Here is a 16,763-nt window from a genome sequence, read left to right as displayed (position 1 = left end):
AGCGCCCTGTCATTTACAGACAGCCCATTTTCCATTAAAATGGCCACTGAATTTCCATAAACATGCAGTTTTACTCATAAAACTATATTATGCACATATGATAATATGTGGAAATTGGGTGAAAAGAATATTTATCATTTGCACATCGCCAAGTAAAAGTGTCTTGATTTGTTTTGATCCTATTAACATCTTTATTCCCATCACATTTTAAAATGATAAAAAATGTGTACAGTTCCTTAACAGTTAGTTACATTTTCTTCTGACTTACAAAACATTAAATCCTACAGTCTTTCCTTTTACACTCTCTGTACTCCTACAAGATTGCCACATCATTCACTTTACTTTTCTTTCTGTGAGTGTAGTGAAAGGAATTTGTACACACAAATCCCCTTTTTAAAAAAACAAGCAGCAGTTTGTCAGAAGAAATAGTCTGACATTTGACCTCTGTTACTGAAACACAGCAAAAGTGGAAAAATAAGTACAGAATTTAAAAGCATCTTCATTTATTGTTTGGACATGGTTGTATGATGGAACCACGCATGCCGGAAAAACGCATGTCTTAACAACGCGGTCGGCACCACGACTGGGTTGTTTCCACACAAGCCTTTTCCACACATACCTTTACAATGAATTTCGTTGTAAAAGCCTGCCTAGTAAAGGCATGTGTGGAAATGAATGCGGAACGGCATGCAGGGTTCTTTTATGCAACCCCCACACCCGCCCTGGGCCCAAAACTACTTCCACCCCTAAAATACCTAAACTACACCAACCCACCCTTAGCCCCCCCCCAAAAAAAATACTAACCCCTATAAACTAAAGTACCCCGACAGCAACCACTTGCCCTGAATCCTAAAAAAAAAGAACTGCCCCCACTCCGACCCTAAAAAGTAAACTACCAAGTCCCCCTCACCTGCCCTGAGCCCTAAAAAAATAAAACTACCTGACCCCCACCCCTAAAAACTAAACTACCCTGACATCCGCCCTGAGCCCTAAAAGCTCCCCTTAATAAGTAAACTTCCCCGATCCTCCCCACCCACCCTAAGCCCTAAAACAAAAAAGTATCCTGACCCCCAACCCTGCCCCTAAAAACTGTTACCCCACCTCCCTCCCACCCTGAGCCCTAAAAACAAAAGTACCCCGATACCCCCACCCACCCTAATAAGCCCTAAATCCACACCCACCGCTATAAGCTACCCACCAAACCTGCCCCAACCTCACTTACTTCATCGCATCTTCTCCTTATCCTTCCTTCTCTTTTCTCCCTCCTCTCGCCCTTCTTTAAACCTTCCCCTACCCCTTTAAAAATAAACTACCCTCACCCCAAGCACTAAATAAAAATAAAAAACTCAAAACCCCCACCCCTTAAAAAAAAAGAATACACAAACCCCCGCCCCTTAAAAAAATAAAAAAACACCCGTAATCCCTTAATCCATCCCCTGCCCCATTTACCTCACTGTGTCCTCCGCGTCCTCTCACATGGGTTTTTTCTCTGCCTTAACCACACATATGCGTAGTTCAGCACATGCATGGTTAAGGAACAGGAAAAGCCATTCGTTGTTCAGGCAAGCCTGTTCCGCTTGTGTGGGAAACATCCGCGTCCTTAAGGACGTTTCCCCTTGGACATTCATGACCCACCAAAAATTGGCTTGCGACCCACCAGTGAGTTACAACCCACAGTGTGGGAAGCACTGCTCTAGGATATTACCCTAGTGTTAGTTTTTATCCGCCTGGTCACATTAAAAGTACTCCCATGTGGTGTAAACATTTTACCTGATAAGTGTAGAACTCTAATGTCAGATACTCTTCTGCCTGATACCTCCTGCTCCGATGCCCATTTTGTTGCCCAGGCAAAAACAAGTTCCACACTGTTTACCTTCTCATACCTTAGAATATCTAGGTTTTGGTGGCAGAGAGAGGCGGATGCCTCCTAGTCATTTTTAAATACATTGGTGTTCCTCCACAGAGGACCTATCTATGAAAATATGCCCAGCAGTAATAGCAGAGCAAAAAGTATTGATAGTTCTATATGCCAATCCCTCAGTGACTAGACTTGACAAAAAGTTCAGTAAATGGGCAAACTGGAACCCACTGAATCCAGGAGTGTTTCACTCACCATCCACTCCATCTCCTCCAAGCTGACTTGTACCGCTTGACGGTATTCTTGACCCAAGCTCTCCTGATGAGGGTTGTAGACTGTGCAGAAAGGCCTGGGATCCTCCAAAGTCTTGGGCATACCTTCAAGCCACAAGATATGGGAGCCTTTCTTTCCCCAGTCGGTGGGGTGTCCCTGTCAGTTCTAACAGAAGCTCCCAGGCAAATTGAAAAGGCCCATGAAAGTTCCATCAGAAATGGATACCATACCTGATATCTCCAGATCAGAACCAAATCCTCCTGCTGTCTCCTGATGTCCTCGGAATCTCCTTGGTTGAGTAATTGACCATGATCAAACCCACAAGAAGCTGAAGGGCTATTGATATACAACTGCAATTCGTCTTCTGACCACTTTCTTCCTTTCTACAAATCCTCGCATCTGATACCCCAGCCTACTCTACTTGCAACTGATTCTATAATTAAGTCCAGGTTTGTTCCAGAGTTTGGTCTCCTGTACCCTACTTCCATGTGGGTTAACCACCAGTGAAACTTATCTTTAGCATCCTCTGAGAAAGGAATCAATTCTGAGTATGTTTAATATTTCCGGAGGTAAGTCATTGTAAGTCTGTATGGGTTCTGTAGTGAAGCAGCACCAGAATTATTGCTTTATTTAAAAACAAGTGGGGACCAACTAGACAGGCTACTTGGCACAAGCAGCTCTTGGGCATGTCTAAGACTCTGATACGTTCCTGTTTAATTAGAGTTTCATTTTTCATTGAAGGCTGAATGTTGTTGGGGCTGAGTCTATGACAAAGCCTAGGAAAGTCATGCTCTAGCAGAACGAAAGCACTCGTTTTGCTTCGTTGAGGTCAAAGCCTATCTCCTGCAGCAACAAGATCACCATCTCTAACTGATCAGCAATCCTTCTCAGATATTATTCCCTAAGAAGTATTATTTGAGGTAGACTTTCATCAGAGCCATATACAATACTCTTACAGGTCTCTTTTACTCAGGATATGCGTCTTTCCAAACCTTCTGACCAAGGACAGCAGAAGGGCTGTTGATTTTCTTTTCTTTTTTCAAATAATTGGGCAAAGATCACCAATAATTCTCCTCAAATAAATATCTTCAAATTTTGCTCAATTTCAATATTACTTCTTTCCGGAGACACATATGCTCACTTTTCAAACAGGAGGTTGTCCTGGCCCAGATGTATGTGCTCCCCTCTATTATCCACAAGATGCCATGTATGACCAAATTTCTTTTGCAGCCAACACTCCTTTGACTCAGGTTGCAATTCATATGCTTAGATTTGCTGCTAGTCCTAAAGAGCAAATTCAACTAATTCATTGAGGCTCTGCAGACCATCGTAAACTGTTCTTTTTCAATATTCACAGCTGTGTCCTTCGTGGTCATTTGCCTTGCTGTTTATCTACCCCTTTGAAATAGTCTCCTTATACTTTGGTAGCAAAAATAGCAAGATACATTAAACAATATTTGTCTCTTGTAATAATGTTTTGATTCTTCATCCCCATTGTTCCCAACGACCCACCCCTCCGTCCTCAGAGTGTCGTCCACTTCATGTGCACACATAGCTTGTGTGCAAAGCTGTCTGGGAGTGCATGGGAGGATTGTCAACTATCTTCTGTCCCCGCCATACTTTAACGTTGGTAGTTTCCAGTAGAATCGGTCAGGTGGCAGCTTGTACACTCTTCTAAGTGAATGGTATTAATGACTAGGAATGCAGAAATGGCAACAGGTGAGTTTTTTCTTTTTTCTCAAATCGTGTAAAGCAGAGTGCAGTGTTGATGCTCTCGTTGTGGAATTATTGATTCTAGATTTTTCCACTGTGGTGCTTGTTGTGGCGTCGATCTAATTCGAAGAAGCAGCAGTGCCCTTTTACAGGGAGAAATGCTGTTTTGGAGGAAGCATCGTCTAGAACAGTTTGGGGATGGGATCGAACCGAAGTTAGGTTACAGTGATGAGAAGGGAACGAGAGCATGTAAAAGGTGGTATCAACAGTCGGTGTTTACATAATTATGTTGCACGTATTGTACATATTGACAATTTCAGACACTAGGAGATAAGTGATTTACACAAAAAGGCACAATTATTTGTCTCAACTACTACAGCCGATTCGAAAGTCAGTACTAGAGTATATCGACTCTCTCTGTCTACATATTGATATGTTTTTGCTCATTTTCGATTTTGTTGACTTTCGTTTGAAACATTAGTTGTGCTTTTCAACATTAGCGGATCATTTTGTTGACTTTCTTTTGAAGCAATAGTAGTGCTTCTCCAAATTAGGGTATCAGAGAAGGCAACTATACATTTTGTATTTTGTCAGCTAAGTTGCCATATTCCAATACTGGAAGTTTATGATTCCTTATGCCTCCGCTCCCCAGTACGAGCCTGGTGCAAACTCTGTGACTTTACTGACGTAGAAATTACCTCTTCTTACAGGCATTTGCGGCATTGATGAGTTCGATAAGATGGGGAATCAGCACCAGGCTCTGTTAGAAGCCATGGAGCAACAGAGCATCAGTCTTGCCAAAGCAGGCATTGTTTGCAGTTTGCCTGCAAGGACGTCCATCATTGCAGCCGCCAACCCGGTGGGAGGGCATTATAACAAAGCCAAAACGGTTTCTGAGAATTTAAAGTAAGTAACTCTGGGATGCCCTCCCAAGAATTATTCAGAACTAGTTGTAAATGTAAAGTCATGTTTTCTTGTTCAGGGTGATGTTGTTTTGGCTGCAGTTGAAGGAGCTGTGGAGGTTTGTTTGCTGAGGTGAGGTAGTTTGAGGGTTATGTTTAGCCACTTCTTGATAGACCTGTTTCTGCCATTCTAGCTTTGCACAATCCTTCCTCATCACAGGTAGAAATCAAGGACAGTAAGCAGAACTTCACTAGACAATGTGAGGAGTGACACTGCTGTTTGTCCGAGTGAAGTTCCAAGGCTTTACACTTTTCAGAAGCAAAGAGAGACAACTTAAAACTGTATTAGAAAGAGGAAACTGTTTATGTTGTTTCTTTAGTTAACTGATTGTGTGGTGCAGCATCGCCGGGTAGAAGAGATACCTTTGTCCTAATTTTTATGTGTTAAGGAGCAGACTGAAGGATGGAAGGGATGATTGTGTGCGACTAAATGCTTGAAATTGTGGGCCTTTTATTTTTTGTTTCTTAACAAATAAGGCTTGTGGTGTTTGCTTTAGTATTTCACGAAGCTTCTTTTTGGGGTCCTTTTCAATTTATTATTCTCTGTTTTCTAGAATGGGAAGTGCGCTGCTGTCTAGGTTTGACCTGGTGTTTATCCTGCTCGATACCCCAAACGAAGATCATGATCATTTTCTTTCTGAACACGTGATGGCAATGCGAGCTGGTAAAAAGGGGTCGCTGAGCAGTGTCAATGCACCACGCGTCGGTGGCACCCAGGATTCTAACACGTCTATTCTTGAAGTAGTCTCAGACATGCCCTTATCAGAGAGGCTTAAGGTAGACTCCCATAACATTGAGCAGTTTGATATTGAGTTAATAATTTTCTTTTGCAGGGTGTTCAAACAGATCACAGCTAAAGACTAGTGCCGAACTCCTGGTGTTTCACATTTGCCAGAGAATGATTTTAGTGTTTTTCAAAATACTGAAAATGGTTATGGGATAAATGTGCCTGCGTTTTCCCCAGGCAGAATAAGACGTATACTTGTTCTTGACGAACTTTAATTGAGATGACGAATTAGCTCTCTCGTAATTTTGAAATGTTAGAAATCCGTTATGTTTTCTCTTAGTAATAGATTACTAGAAGTATAAGAGTACATATGCACAGACAGCACTTAGAATTGGTAATTGTAGGAAACTGGCTCTGTATATACCATATCAAAATGAGATATAGTGTGCACAGAGCCCAGGGGTTCCGCAAGAGGCTTGACAGAGGCAATAATAGATAATACTAATGCTCTATTTGTGGTAGTGTGGTCGAGCAGTTAGGCTTATTAGAGGGTAGCGTTAAGCAATTGTTGTACATAGACAAGCAATAAGTGAAAACACACACTCAATGACTTAACTCCAGACCAATAGGTTTTTATATAGAAAATATCATTTGTTAATTTATTTCTAGAACCACAAGATTCAGTTTGAAGGTAAGTACATTAAATGAAAGGTTCTTTGAATAGGTAAGTTCAGTACTTTGAATCAAATCAACAATACATACAGTTTTCTTTAAAATGGCAAAAGCTATTTTAATAGTAGACAGTGCAATTTTCAACAGTTCCTGGGGGAAGAAAATACAGTACAGATTTGGAGGTAAGTAATCGACTTACAGACTCAGTCTCCGGGGCATAGGTAGCCCACCATTGGGGGTTTAAGATAACCCCAAACACCCAGCACCAACAACACAGGGCCGCTTAGGTGCAGAGGTCAAACAGGAGCCAAAATAACATGGGCGCCTATGGAGACTGGGGTACTCCGGTTCCGGTCTGCTTGCAGGTAAATAGCTGCGTTGTTGGGCAGACCAGAGGGGTTTAGAGGAGCCCTGGGGGGGCCCCAAGTAGGCAACAAACACGCACCCTCAGCGGCTTGGGCGGCTGGGTGCAGGGTGCAAACAGGGCATCGGGTTCCCAACTGAACTCAATGTGGAGACCCAGGGGTCACTAAGGTGCTGCAAGAAAGGCACAGAGGGGCCTCTCAGGCAAGCCACCAACTGGACAGGGAGGAGGGCTGCCTGCTGGTCACTGTTGCACCGGTGGTCGGTCTCTCTCGAGTCTGGGGGCTGCGGGTGCAGTGCTTCTCCAGGCGTTGGAAATCTTTGTCCCGGGCAGTCGCGGTCAGAGGGGTCCTTCGGATTCCCTCTGCAGGCGTCGTCGTGGAGGGGTGGAGAGCTCAGCCCATGGTGGACACTTGGTCGGAATCACCTGGGGGTCCTCTCTGGCTGGTTGGTTCCTCCGGACACGGGCCAGGGGTGTCGGGTGCAGAGTAGTTTTGGACTCCCGCTTCTGGAGTGAGGTGGGAGTCCCTTTAAAGATGGTTGCTTTTTCTTCTTCTTGGACAGGTCCACTGTTCACTGGAGTTTCTTGGTCCTCGTTGATGCAGGCAGTCCACTGGAGGCTTTTGAGGGGACTCTGGTCCTGTAGAACACGTTGCTTCTTTTGCAGCTTCTTGAAGCAGGAGACAGGCCGGTAGGGCTGGGGCCGAGTCAGTTGTCTCCTTTTCTTCTCTGCGGGGTTTTCAGCAGTCCTTTTTCTTTTCTTGAGGTCGTCAGGAATCTAAATCTGTTGTTTCAGGGAGCCCTTAAATAAAAGATTTAGGGGTGTTTTAGGGTTAGAGGGCAGTAGCCAATGGCTACTGGCCCTGAGGGTGGCTACACCCTCCCTGTGCCCACTCCCTTTGGGGAGGGGGTCCTATCAATATCCATATTGGTCCTAATCCTCCAAAGCAAGATGGAGGATAGCCCAAGGAGGGGGTCACTTCAGCTCTGGACACCTTAGGGGTTGTCCTGGCTGCAGGGGTGACTCCTCCTTGTTTTTCCTAATTATCCCTCTGGACTTGCTGCCAAAAGTGGGGGCTTGTCTGGGGGTCAGGCATTTCCACTAGCTGGAGTGCCCTCGGGCACTGTAACACGAGGCTCACCGCCAGGTGTTACAGTTCCTGCAGGAGGAGGTGTGAAGCACCTCCACCCAGGACAGGCTTTGTTTCGACCACTGAGTGCACAAAGGCACTCACCCCATGTGGGCAGAAACTCGTCTGGAAGTGGCAGGCTGGCACAGACCGGTCAGTCCTACACTACCAGGCTGGCTAATGTATAGGGGGCATCTCTAAGATGCCCTCTGTGTGCATTCTTCAATAAATCCCACACTGGCATCAGTGTGGGTTTATTGTGCTGAGAAGTTTGATACCAAACTTCCCAGTATTCAGTGTAGCCATTATGGTGCTGTGGAGTTCGTAATGACGAACTCCCAGACCATACTCAGTATGGCTACCCTGCACTTACAATGTCAAGAATTGACTTAGACACTGTAGGGGCATATTGCTCATGCAGCTATGCCCTCACCTTTGGTCACTGTAAGTCACCCCATGGTAGGCCCTCTCAGGCCAGAGGGCAGGGTGCAGGTACCTGTGTCTGTTTTACTGTGGACTCTGTGTTTCAGGCAGCCTAAAGTTTTTTGGTTTTTTTATTCGTTTTTGCCGTGACTGTGTGAATTGCGGTGCTATTTTGTGGCACATACCCCCCTTTTTTTCTTCTAAGAAAAAAGGCTACATGCATCTTGCAGAGTGTGTTTTTAGGAGACTGTTTTAATCTTTTTCTGTGATTTAAATTGTGCTTAAAAACTGTCTGTCCCCCAGTATTTTTGCCTTTAAAAAAGCCCGATTTCAGAGTGTGCGCCCAGCAGTATTCCAGTGTTTGTTTCTTAAACAATCTTTCCCTTACCTGGAAAGTAGACTCTGCTAGCTTGGAAGTGTGGATTCAGCCTGTCTGTATCCAAGGAGATTCTGAATAGAGCAGCAGTTGCCTTTCCCCCTGACCACAGGGACTGGACTTCAGTTAATGTGCTCCACATATACGTTCCTATTGGTTGTTGCATATGTTGTTGTGATAGGTTGTTGGGAGATGGTCTTTCCATTGGTTGCTGGCTCCAGGGCTGGGGTTATGATTGGTGGATAGGGCTGAGAATCTGATTGGCTGTTGGTTCTAGGGCTGTAATTGGTGGATAGGGCTGAGATTCTGATTGGCTGTTGGTTCTAGGGCTGCGATTGGTGGATAGGGCTGAGATTCCGATTGACTGTTGGCTCTAGGGCTGTGATAGGTGGATAGGGCTGAGATTCTGATTGGCTGTTGGTTCTAGGGCTGTGATTGGTGGATAGGGCTGGGATTTGGAGGGCTGAGATTCTGATTGCCTGTTGGTTCTAGGGCTGTGATTGGTGGATAGGGCTGGGATTCTGAGGGCTGAGATTCTGATTGGCTGTTGGTTCTGGGGCTGTGATTGGTGGATAGGGCTGAGATTCTGATTGGCTGTTGGTTCTAGGTCTGTGATTGGTGGATAGGGCTGGGATTCTGAGGGCTGAGTTTCTGATTGGCTTTTGGTTCTGGGGCTGTGATTGGTGGATAGGGCTGAGATTCTGATTGGCTGTTGGTTCTAGGGCTGTGATTGGTGGATAGGGCTGGCATTCTGATTGGTTGCTGTTTTTGGGGGCTTGGGCTGTGATTGGTGGTGAGGAAAAGGGCTATGATTGGTGATTAGGGCTGGGTCTCCCATTAGTTGTTTGAATCAGGGCTTGAAATTGGATTGGCTAGGGTTAGGACCAGCTTCTTATTGGCCAGTAGGGCTATTAAAGGCTAGGACTCAGGGCGTCTCAGCCCGGGCGTCAAGGCAAAGGGCGGAGAGGACAAGGGCAGCTGCCTGTTTGGGCCTGTTAGGGACTAGGGCCAGAAATGCTGCCCAATTCTCAGTGGAGCAAGAATGGTTCCAGCCCCTACACATCCCTCAACATGCAAACACATATTCTACAAAGGTATCCAACTCATGCATCACAAACTGACCACAGACAGATTGCATTGTCCCTTCACCCAACACAATACCCTTTATACAACACATATCCCCCACAACTACAACAGTCAAACACCTGCCTTCTCACAGCAAACACTACTCTGTCCACTCCCACTAACACAACCTGCCATCACCCACACAACACAAAACTACAGTATACATTTTTCTCAGTCTCAGCCTTCCAGATACACACTCTCTGCTCATACTAACCAACAACACTATCCGCTGTTTGCTCAACACAGACCATCTGTCATCATAACAATGCCCAAACCCTGCCTTCAAACACACCATCTGCAAACACTCTTCCCCTCTCTTCACCAATTACATACAACCATACAATCCCCACATTTCACTCCACCACTCATATTACCTCTTCCAGTCATTGCAACTAACACTAACTCCCCTGACACACATCCATCACCTCTTACACACCTCGTACATCCATCTCCAAAACACATCAACACCCCATCTAACACTCAAATTCGACTCACCAGCACTAACTCACATACAAATCTCTCACCAAAAACAACTACAGCAATATCTCCTCTCACTATTCCACAAAAACAATACAGGCCACAAACATCAGCACATCAAATCAACACAAACTTACATTACACTTATTGTCATACCCACTCCCACCCTCAGGACTACACAAATAATACAAATTCCATTCGATCGCCACCCCTGCCTTTCTCACTCTTCACAAACACCTACCACAAGCACCCCAACCCAGCAACTTTCCTTCACTCGCCTCTCCTCCATTGCACAATTTAGAGCCTTACATCATGATCCACATGCTCCTCCACCACCCCTAACCCATACTCCATCCACACTAAACAAACGCAAACAAAATAAAAAACATGCCACTCATAGCAACCTCGCATCCCCTTGTCTATTACATAATAAAACTACCCTACAAAAAACAGTACACTCCTCATGGCTCTCTCAGCCACCAAGTCCACCACCCACACACACATACCCAATAAAATGCCTCCTTAACCTGCTGGAAGAGGAACACTATATTGAAAAGCAAACCTATTGTGAGCCTCAAACAGGTATCACAACTAGCAACACTCCTGCTTCAAGCTCACATTATACTACTTACCCTTCCCATAAACAAAACAACACTACCACTGACACACCTTTTCTAAACTGCCAGCTCATAAATGCTCGATCACTCTAAAAAAACAAGCACCACATCTACGACCTGCTCACAGACACAAAACCTGACTTACTATTCATAACTGAATCCTGGTTGGGAGATGACATGGACCCAGTGTTGCACAAAGCCGTTCCTCCAGGCTATCAAACCATCACACAAAACCGTAAAGGCAAGAGAGGAGGTGGACTAGCTATTATATTCAAACAGGCATTGAACCTCAGTAAAACAGACAACATCTCCATACAAGGTTGTGAAGCTCTCCTTACCAGATGGCACCCTACTCCAACTTCCTCCTGTAACTTTCTCCTCCTTTACAGACCTCCACCTAACAACTCCACATTCCCAGGTGCTTTTCTAGGCACAGTCTCATACCTTATTACTCTATACTCCAATCTATGCATTCTTGGGGATCTAAACGTTTGGTTTGACAAACCCAATATGCCCCATCCAAAAGCTATCACCACTGGCCTAGTCGCATTGAACCTACATCAGATTGTACACAATCCCACACACTTCACAGGTCACATCCTAGATGTAATTTTTGCTAAGCCTGAACTAGTTACTATTCATAGCATCACGCCAATCACTTGGTCAGACCACCATTTGATAACTTTCCGACATATAACTCCACAAATCAACACACCCCACAACTACTTACATACATACACCCATCGACCATGGAGCAAACTCAATTTGGATGACTTAGAAACACAACTAACAGCCAACACAGATCTAGGTACAATTAATTCTGTGCCAAAACTTTGAGTGGCTACAGGAAGCCTTTGATATCCTAATACCACTCAGAAAAACTAAACACAACAAAAGAAAACCAACACCTTGGAGAAACACAGAACTTAAAAAGATAAAGCAACAAATCAGAAAGTTTCAGCGGACATTGGACTCCTATTTAAAACAGAAGGAAAACATCAGCACCAACCCCTTTCCTAAAATACCCTCTAAGAATAAACCAACCCAGCCTCTACAGTCCTTCAAACAAATATCCCAGGATGAATTTATGGATATGGTCAAAGCAAGCAGACCTTCTGGTTGCCCTTCTGACCCTTGCCCACCACAAATCTTCAAGAACATTCTTCTATCTACTTCTGCTGCCACACCTATAAGAAGAATCATCAACAACTCTTTAACTTCAGGAACTTTTCCTGTAGACCTGAAAAAGGCATACATACGACCTTTATTAAAGAAAACAAACCTAGACCCGCAAGACCCCAACAACTACAGACCAATCACAAATGGACCTTTCCTGGGCAAATTGATAGAAAGAGCAGCATTCGCCCAGATGTCACAATTCATTGAAGACAATTCTATACTTTCAGACTTCCAAACTGGATTCCGCCCAGGAAGAAGCACTGAATCGGCACTCATAGCAATCTGGGATGATCTTAAAAACACAGTTGACCGAAATGGAGTTGCTGCACTACTTCTCTTGGACCTCTCAGCTGCCTTTGATACGGTTGACCATGACACCCTAATTCAAAGACTCCACTAAGCCGGCATACAAGGGATTGCTCTCGACTGGATTACTTCCTATCTTCAAAAAAGATCTAATATCATCCACTCACCCCCCTTCTCGTCCGAACACTACCTCACAAAAGCAGGGGTCCCCCAAGGATCAATCATCTCACCTTTGCTTTTCAACATCTACATGATATCTTTACCAGAACTACTGATCAATGATTTCCATCTCACATGCTACAACTATGCAGATGACAAACAAATACTACTTAAATTAGAATGCCCCAAAAACATTGAAAACTCACAAATCTTCAGTTGCCTCAGAGCCGTTGATCAGTGGATGACCTGGAGCCATCTCAAACTAAATACCTCCAAAACAGAAATACTCCTATGTGGTGACTGGAAAAATGATGACCCTCTGTGCGTCTGGCCTGACGATCTCGGACCACCTCCTCAATTATCCAAGGAAGTTAAAAACCTAGGAATTACCATGGATTCCAAGTTAAGTATGAATGCCCAAGTGGACAAATTAGCACGAACAAGCTTCATCACCTTGAAGACTTTACAACGCATCTTCCCCCACCTCGGATTTCCACACAAGGTGCAGGCTACTATCTCGCTTGTACTATCCAAACTGGATTATGCCAATGGCCTCTACCATGGATCATCTCTATCTATTATGAAAAAACTACAACGTGTCCAGAATTCCGCAGCCAGGCTACTATTACATGTAAAGCCGCAAGCCTACATCTCCCCTGCCTTGAGAGCACTACACTGGTTACCCGTTGCCAGAAGATGCACTTTCAAGCTGCGTTGTATCACCCACAAAGCTATACATGGAACAGCACCGCTTTTTATCAGACACAAAATAACCAAATACATCCAACAAAGAAACCTCCGCTCAAGATTGGCACCCTGCCTTAGAACACCACCATACAAGAAAAAGACTATAGGTGGTACATCCTTCTCCGTTCAAGCAGCCAAACTATGGAATTCATTACCCCCAACTATAAGTGCCACAGATAACTTTCTTGTCTTCAGAAAACTACTCAAGAGTTGGCTCTTTCCTTCATAACCACCATATTCAAACAACTATAGACTGCATATGCCTATGTTGATAAATATTTTTTTCAGATTATGTGTATATTTCTAGTTATGTATAGTTTCTTTAGAAAATATGTATCGCTACTATGTCATAACAATAAAATATACACACACTCTTTAAACCTGTTTGACTAAGTATATTTTACCCATGGTTCTAATTATGTATTGTATGTGAATATGTGTGTGTATTCATGTGTGTTTGTATGTATGTGTGTATGTATATATATATATATGTATGTATGTATGTATGTATGTGTATATGTTGTTTCTGTGCTTGGCATGTTCGTGGGTCATTGCTTGGCTCCTGGGTGGGTTGTTATACTAGATATCTATGAATTCCTGCTCTCATCTTATCACACTTATCTACCCATCATCATATGTCATGTCTCTATCAAACTATCCTCCATTCTCACTCTGACTCATCCCAAATCCTTTCTACTACTTTAATCTCCTAGATAACTCTGCCTAAGCTCTTCCCTCCGCTTCCACATGTAACTCACCAAACCTCACTCTACTACTGTGACCTTCCACACAACCCTACTAAATTCTCCCGCATTTATCTCACCCTGCTACTATGCTCTCCCTAACCCTTCCACATACTCTTCCCTCCTCCATCCCCCTTTACTCATCCCAAGCCTTTGGGTTGAGTAAATTAAGGATATACTCCCAATTAACACTTCTGGATTTCTTTCCTCCTCCACCCCTCTATTACTCCAGTCAATCTAACTAACAAACTCTCATATCCGCAGCTCAAATTAACTCATAATAATACTAAAACTGTACTCATTATTTCCCGATACTAATCCATCACTAATTCTTGTTGGGTTCCAGAGTAGCGTGCTACTCACCGAAAAGCGCTTGGACGCCTCGTCAGGGGTAGTAAACGCTATATAAATACGATTACAATACAATACAATACAATAGTGCACCCTGCCTTAAGGTTGTAAGGCCTGCTGGAGGTGTAACTTACCTATTTTGCAGGCAGTGGTTTGTGGGCATGGCAGTCTGAGGGGAGTGCCATGTCGACTTTGTCTTTTCTCCCCACCAGCACACACCAGCTGCAAGGCAGTATGCACGTACTGAGTGAGCGGTACCTTGGGGTGGCATAATACATGCTGCAGCCATTAGGGATCTTCCCTGGCCACAGGGCCCTTGGTAACAGGGGTACCTTTTACAAGGGACTTAACTGTGAGCCAGGGCTGTGCCAATTGGGTAAACAAATGTACAGTTTTGGGGAAAGAACACTGGTGCTGGGGCCTGGTTAGCAGGGTCCCAGCACACTATCAATCAAAGCTGGCATCAACACTAGGCAAAAAGTTGGGGGGTAACCATGCCAACAGTGGCATTTTCCTACAGTAACTTGTTCACTTCTACATAGTTTTAATATAGTTTACACAATAATTCAAGTGTTTGAGTAACATTATGACTTCTAACCATGTACAGGACATCTTTTTCTACCCACACTGCATTCTGTTCAAATAGCCTTTTGGTATTCCAGGAATGTTTTAAGAGTTTATTTTTGGGGCTACCACCGACGACCGTCCTCACGTATCAAGAAAAAATGTGACACCCTCCTCGTTTTTACTTTTTCTAGACTGGACCGTGAATGGCCCCCAGTTGATGTGATAGTTCTAGAGTTTATTGGAGGTGCTTGATACTTTGATCAGGTTTCATTTTGTTGTATCCAGATTGTTTTTTATTGAAAGCCTATATAGTTAATAAATCCAGAGACAGTACACCTTTTTTTCTGATTCATGTCCCATAAAATACCGAATAGAATTCATCATTTGATATTCCTAATTCGTTGTCAAGTGTAACATAATCATTTTTAATTACACAGTGTAATTGCTCATTTGCACAGCTTAACAGCGCAAACCTACTTTTCCATTGTCACATTAAGAAAACAGTAACAGAACTGTACTTTAAGAGGGGAGGAATTGTTACATATACAATTAGTGCTTTCTGGACTTAATATCATCGAAAATCACATACGGAGTTTAAAGAATTTTCACCTTTTTATTAGTTGGAACACTCAACAGAAGTAAAATGTTTAAGCAGAACCAAAGGTTCAACAATTCAGGAAACTTTGGATTTTGGTTTGCTTGATGGGCCTACCAGTGTCATTAATAAGGTGAAATATTGGGTTGCTTGACAGAGTCATTCATACTCAGTCTAGACTTCAAGTAGTGGCCCTGCCACACTTCAGCCTTTGGCTTCCCTCATACATAGACGTGGCCTTTACTTCCTCATGTATATGGATGAGGCCCAAGTTCTAATCAGGGCAACCTTGCGAGCAGCTGTTAAACAGTTCAGTACCTGCATATTTGAAGTGAATTATTGTATGGGGAAACATCTACTTGTAACTAAACTCTGACAGGACCAATATAATGTTTGTAAAGGAGAGTGAGATTGTTGTTTATGCCTGAAAAGGTGAAAATGTGAACTTGTCACGGCAGCAGTAAAGAGTTTGTTAAACCTTGCTTTTAAGGATGGTGGCACTCTTCCTTGGTCTTACATCCTTCAGACAATATTTGATTCCTCTCTTGCTTTGTATTTGAAAGATCTGTTATATCAGGATTTGCCATATTTGCACCCAAGCTATAATTTTGCAGCAGTCTGAGCCTGGCCCTGCTGGAATATTTGTAACAATGTATTTTGCTAATCCTGAGAGTTGCGGCACAGGTGGTAGCAGATGCTTGGAAATGTATTCACATCTTGCATCATCTAAGATAGCATTAGTGGCTTCCCATAAGAAAGACAGTTGTATTGTAAACCGTGTTCAGAGCTGCAAATCTATCCGTGCACCAACTCCTCAATTTTTGAAAGACACACCTCATTGCTGCTGTTCTAGCTAAACCATGTGGTTGGAAAAATACTTGATTGCTACATAATCTCACATTGCCCGGCAGAGACTGGGTGGGTATTCTTTCTCAGTACTTGCTTCTCCCCTCCCCAGTGAAACGTGCTCCCATATGCAATGCAAAGCTAACAAAAACATCTGAAGTGTATGAAAAACATTAATTATTCTTGTTCTCTTATTGTGTGCAGTCATTTGTGTCATACAGTATCTGACACAATCTCCTCTACCTCCACCTGAAGTAAGCTTTGATTTATCATCCTCACTATCCTTAGAGAGCCAAGTTACAATGGTAGCAACTTGCTTATCCTGTTGAATATCAGTGGTGCCTAATGTCTGAATTCCCATACTACGTAATAATGCCAAACATGGATACTGCCCAGTAGCCACTAACTGCCTCATCACCTGTAGAAAATACCTTGCAGGGGCTGTTTATAATTTCTTAAGAGTTGTTATTTGGATTATTGTATGACCGAGCATTCAAGTATTTACCTTTGGTTGTCAGCCTATTTGATCAGATTCCATTGGAATCCTAGTATCT

General features: G+C 43.5%; 1 protein-coding gene across 1 annotated transcript in view; it reads left to right on the top strand.

Annotated features, from left to right (window-relative positions):
* Positions 1-16,763, top strand: part of MCM8 (minichromosome maintenance 8 homologous recombination repair factor) — a 376,705-nt gene that overhangs the window by 212,759 nt on the left and 147,183 nt on the right. Inside the window, exons 14-15 of the mRNA XM_069234156.1 lie at positions 4,555-4,750; positions 5,361-5,583. Of these exons, the coding sequence (XP_069090257.1) occupies positions 4,555-4,750; positions 5,361-5,583 (419 nt within the window). The remainder of the gene's footprint in view (positions 1-4,554; positions 4,751-5,360; positions 5,584-16,763) is intronic.

This window comes from Pleurodeles waltl, chromosome 5 (assembly GCF_031143425.1).
Source record: "Pleurodeles waltl isolate 20211129_DDA chromosome 5, aPleWal1.hap1.20221129, whole genome shotgun sequence".
Taxonomy (NCBI): domain Eukaryota; kingdom Metazoa; phylum Chordata; class Amphibia; order Caudata; family Salamandridae; genus Pleurodeles; species Pleurodeles waltl.
Note: the sequence above shows the minus strand (reverse complement) of the source record. Positions and strands in the feature narration are given on the sequence as shown.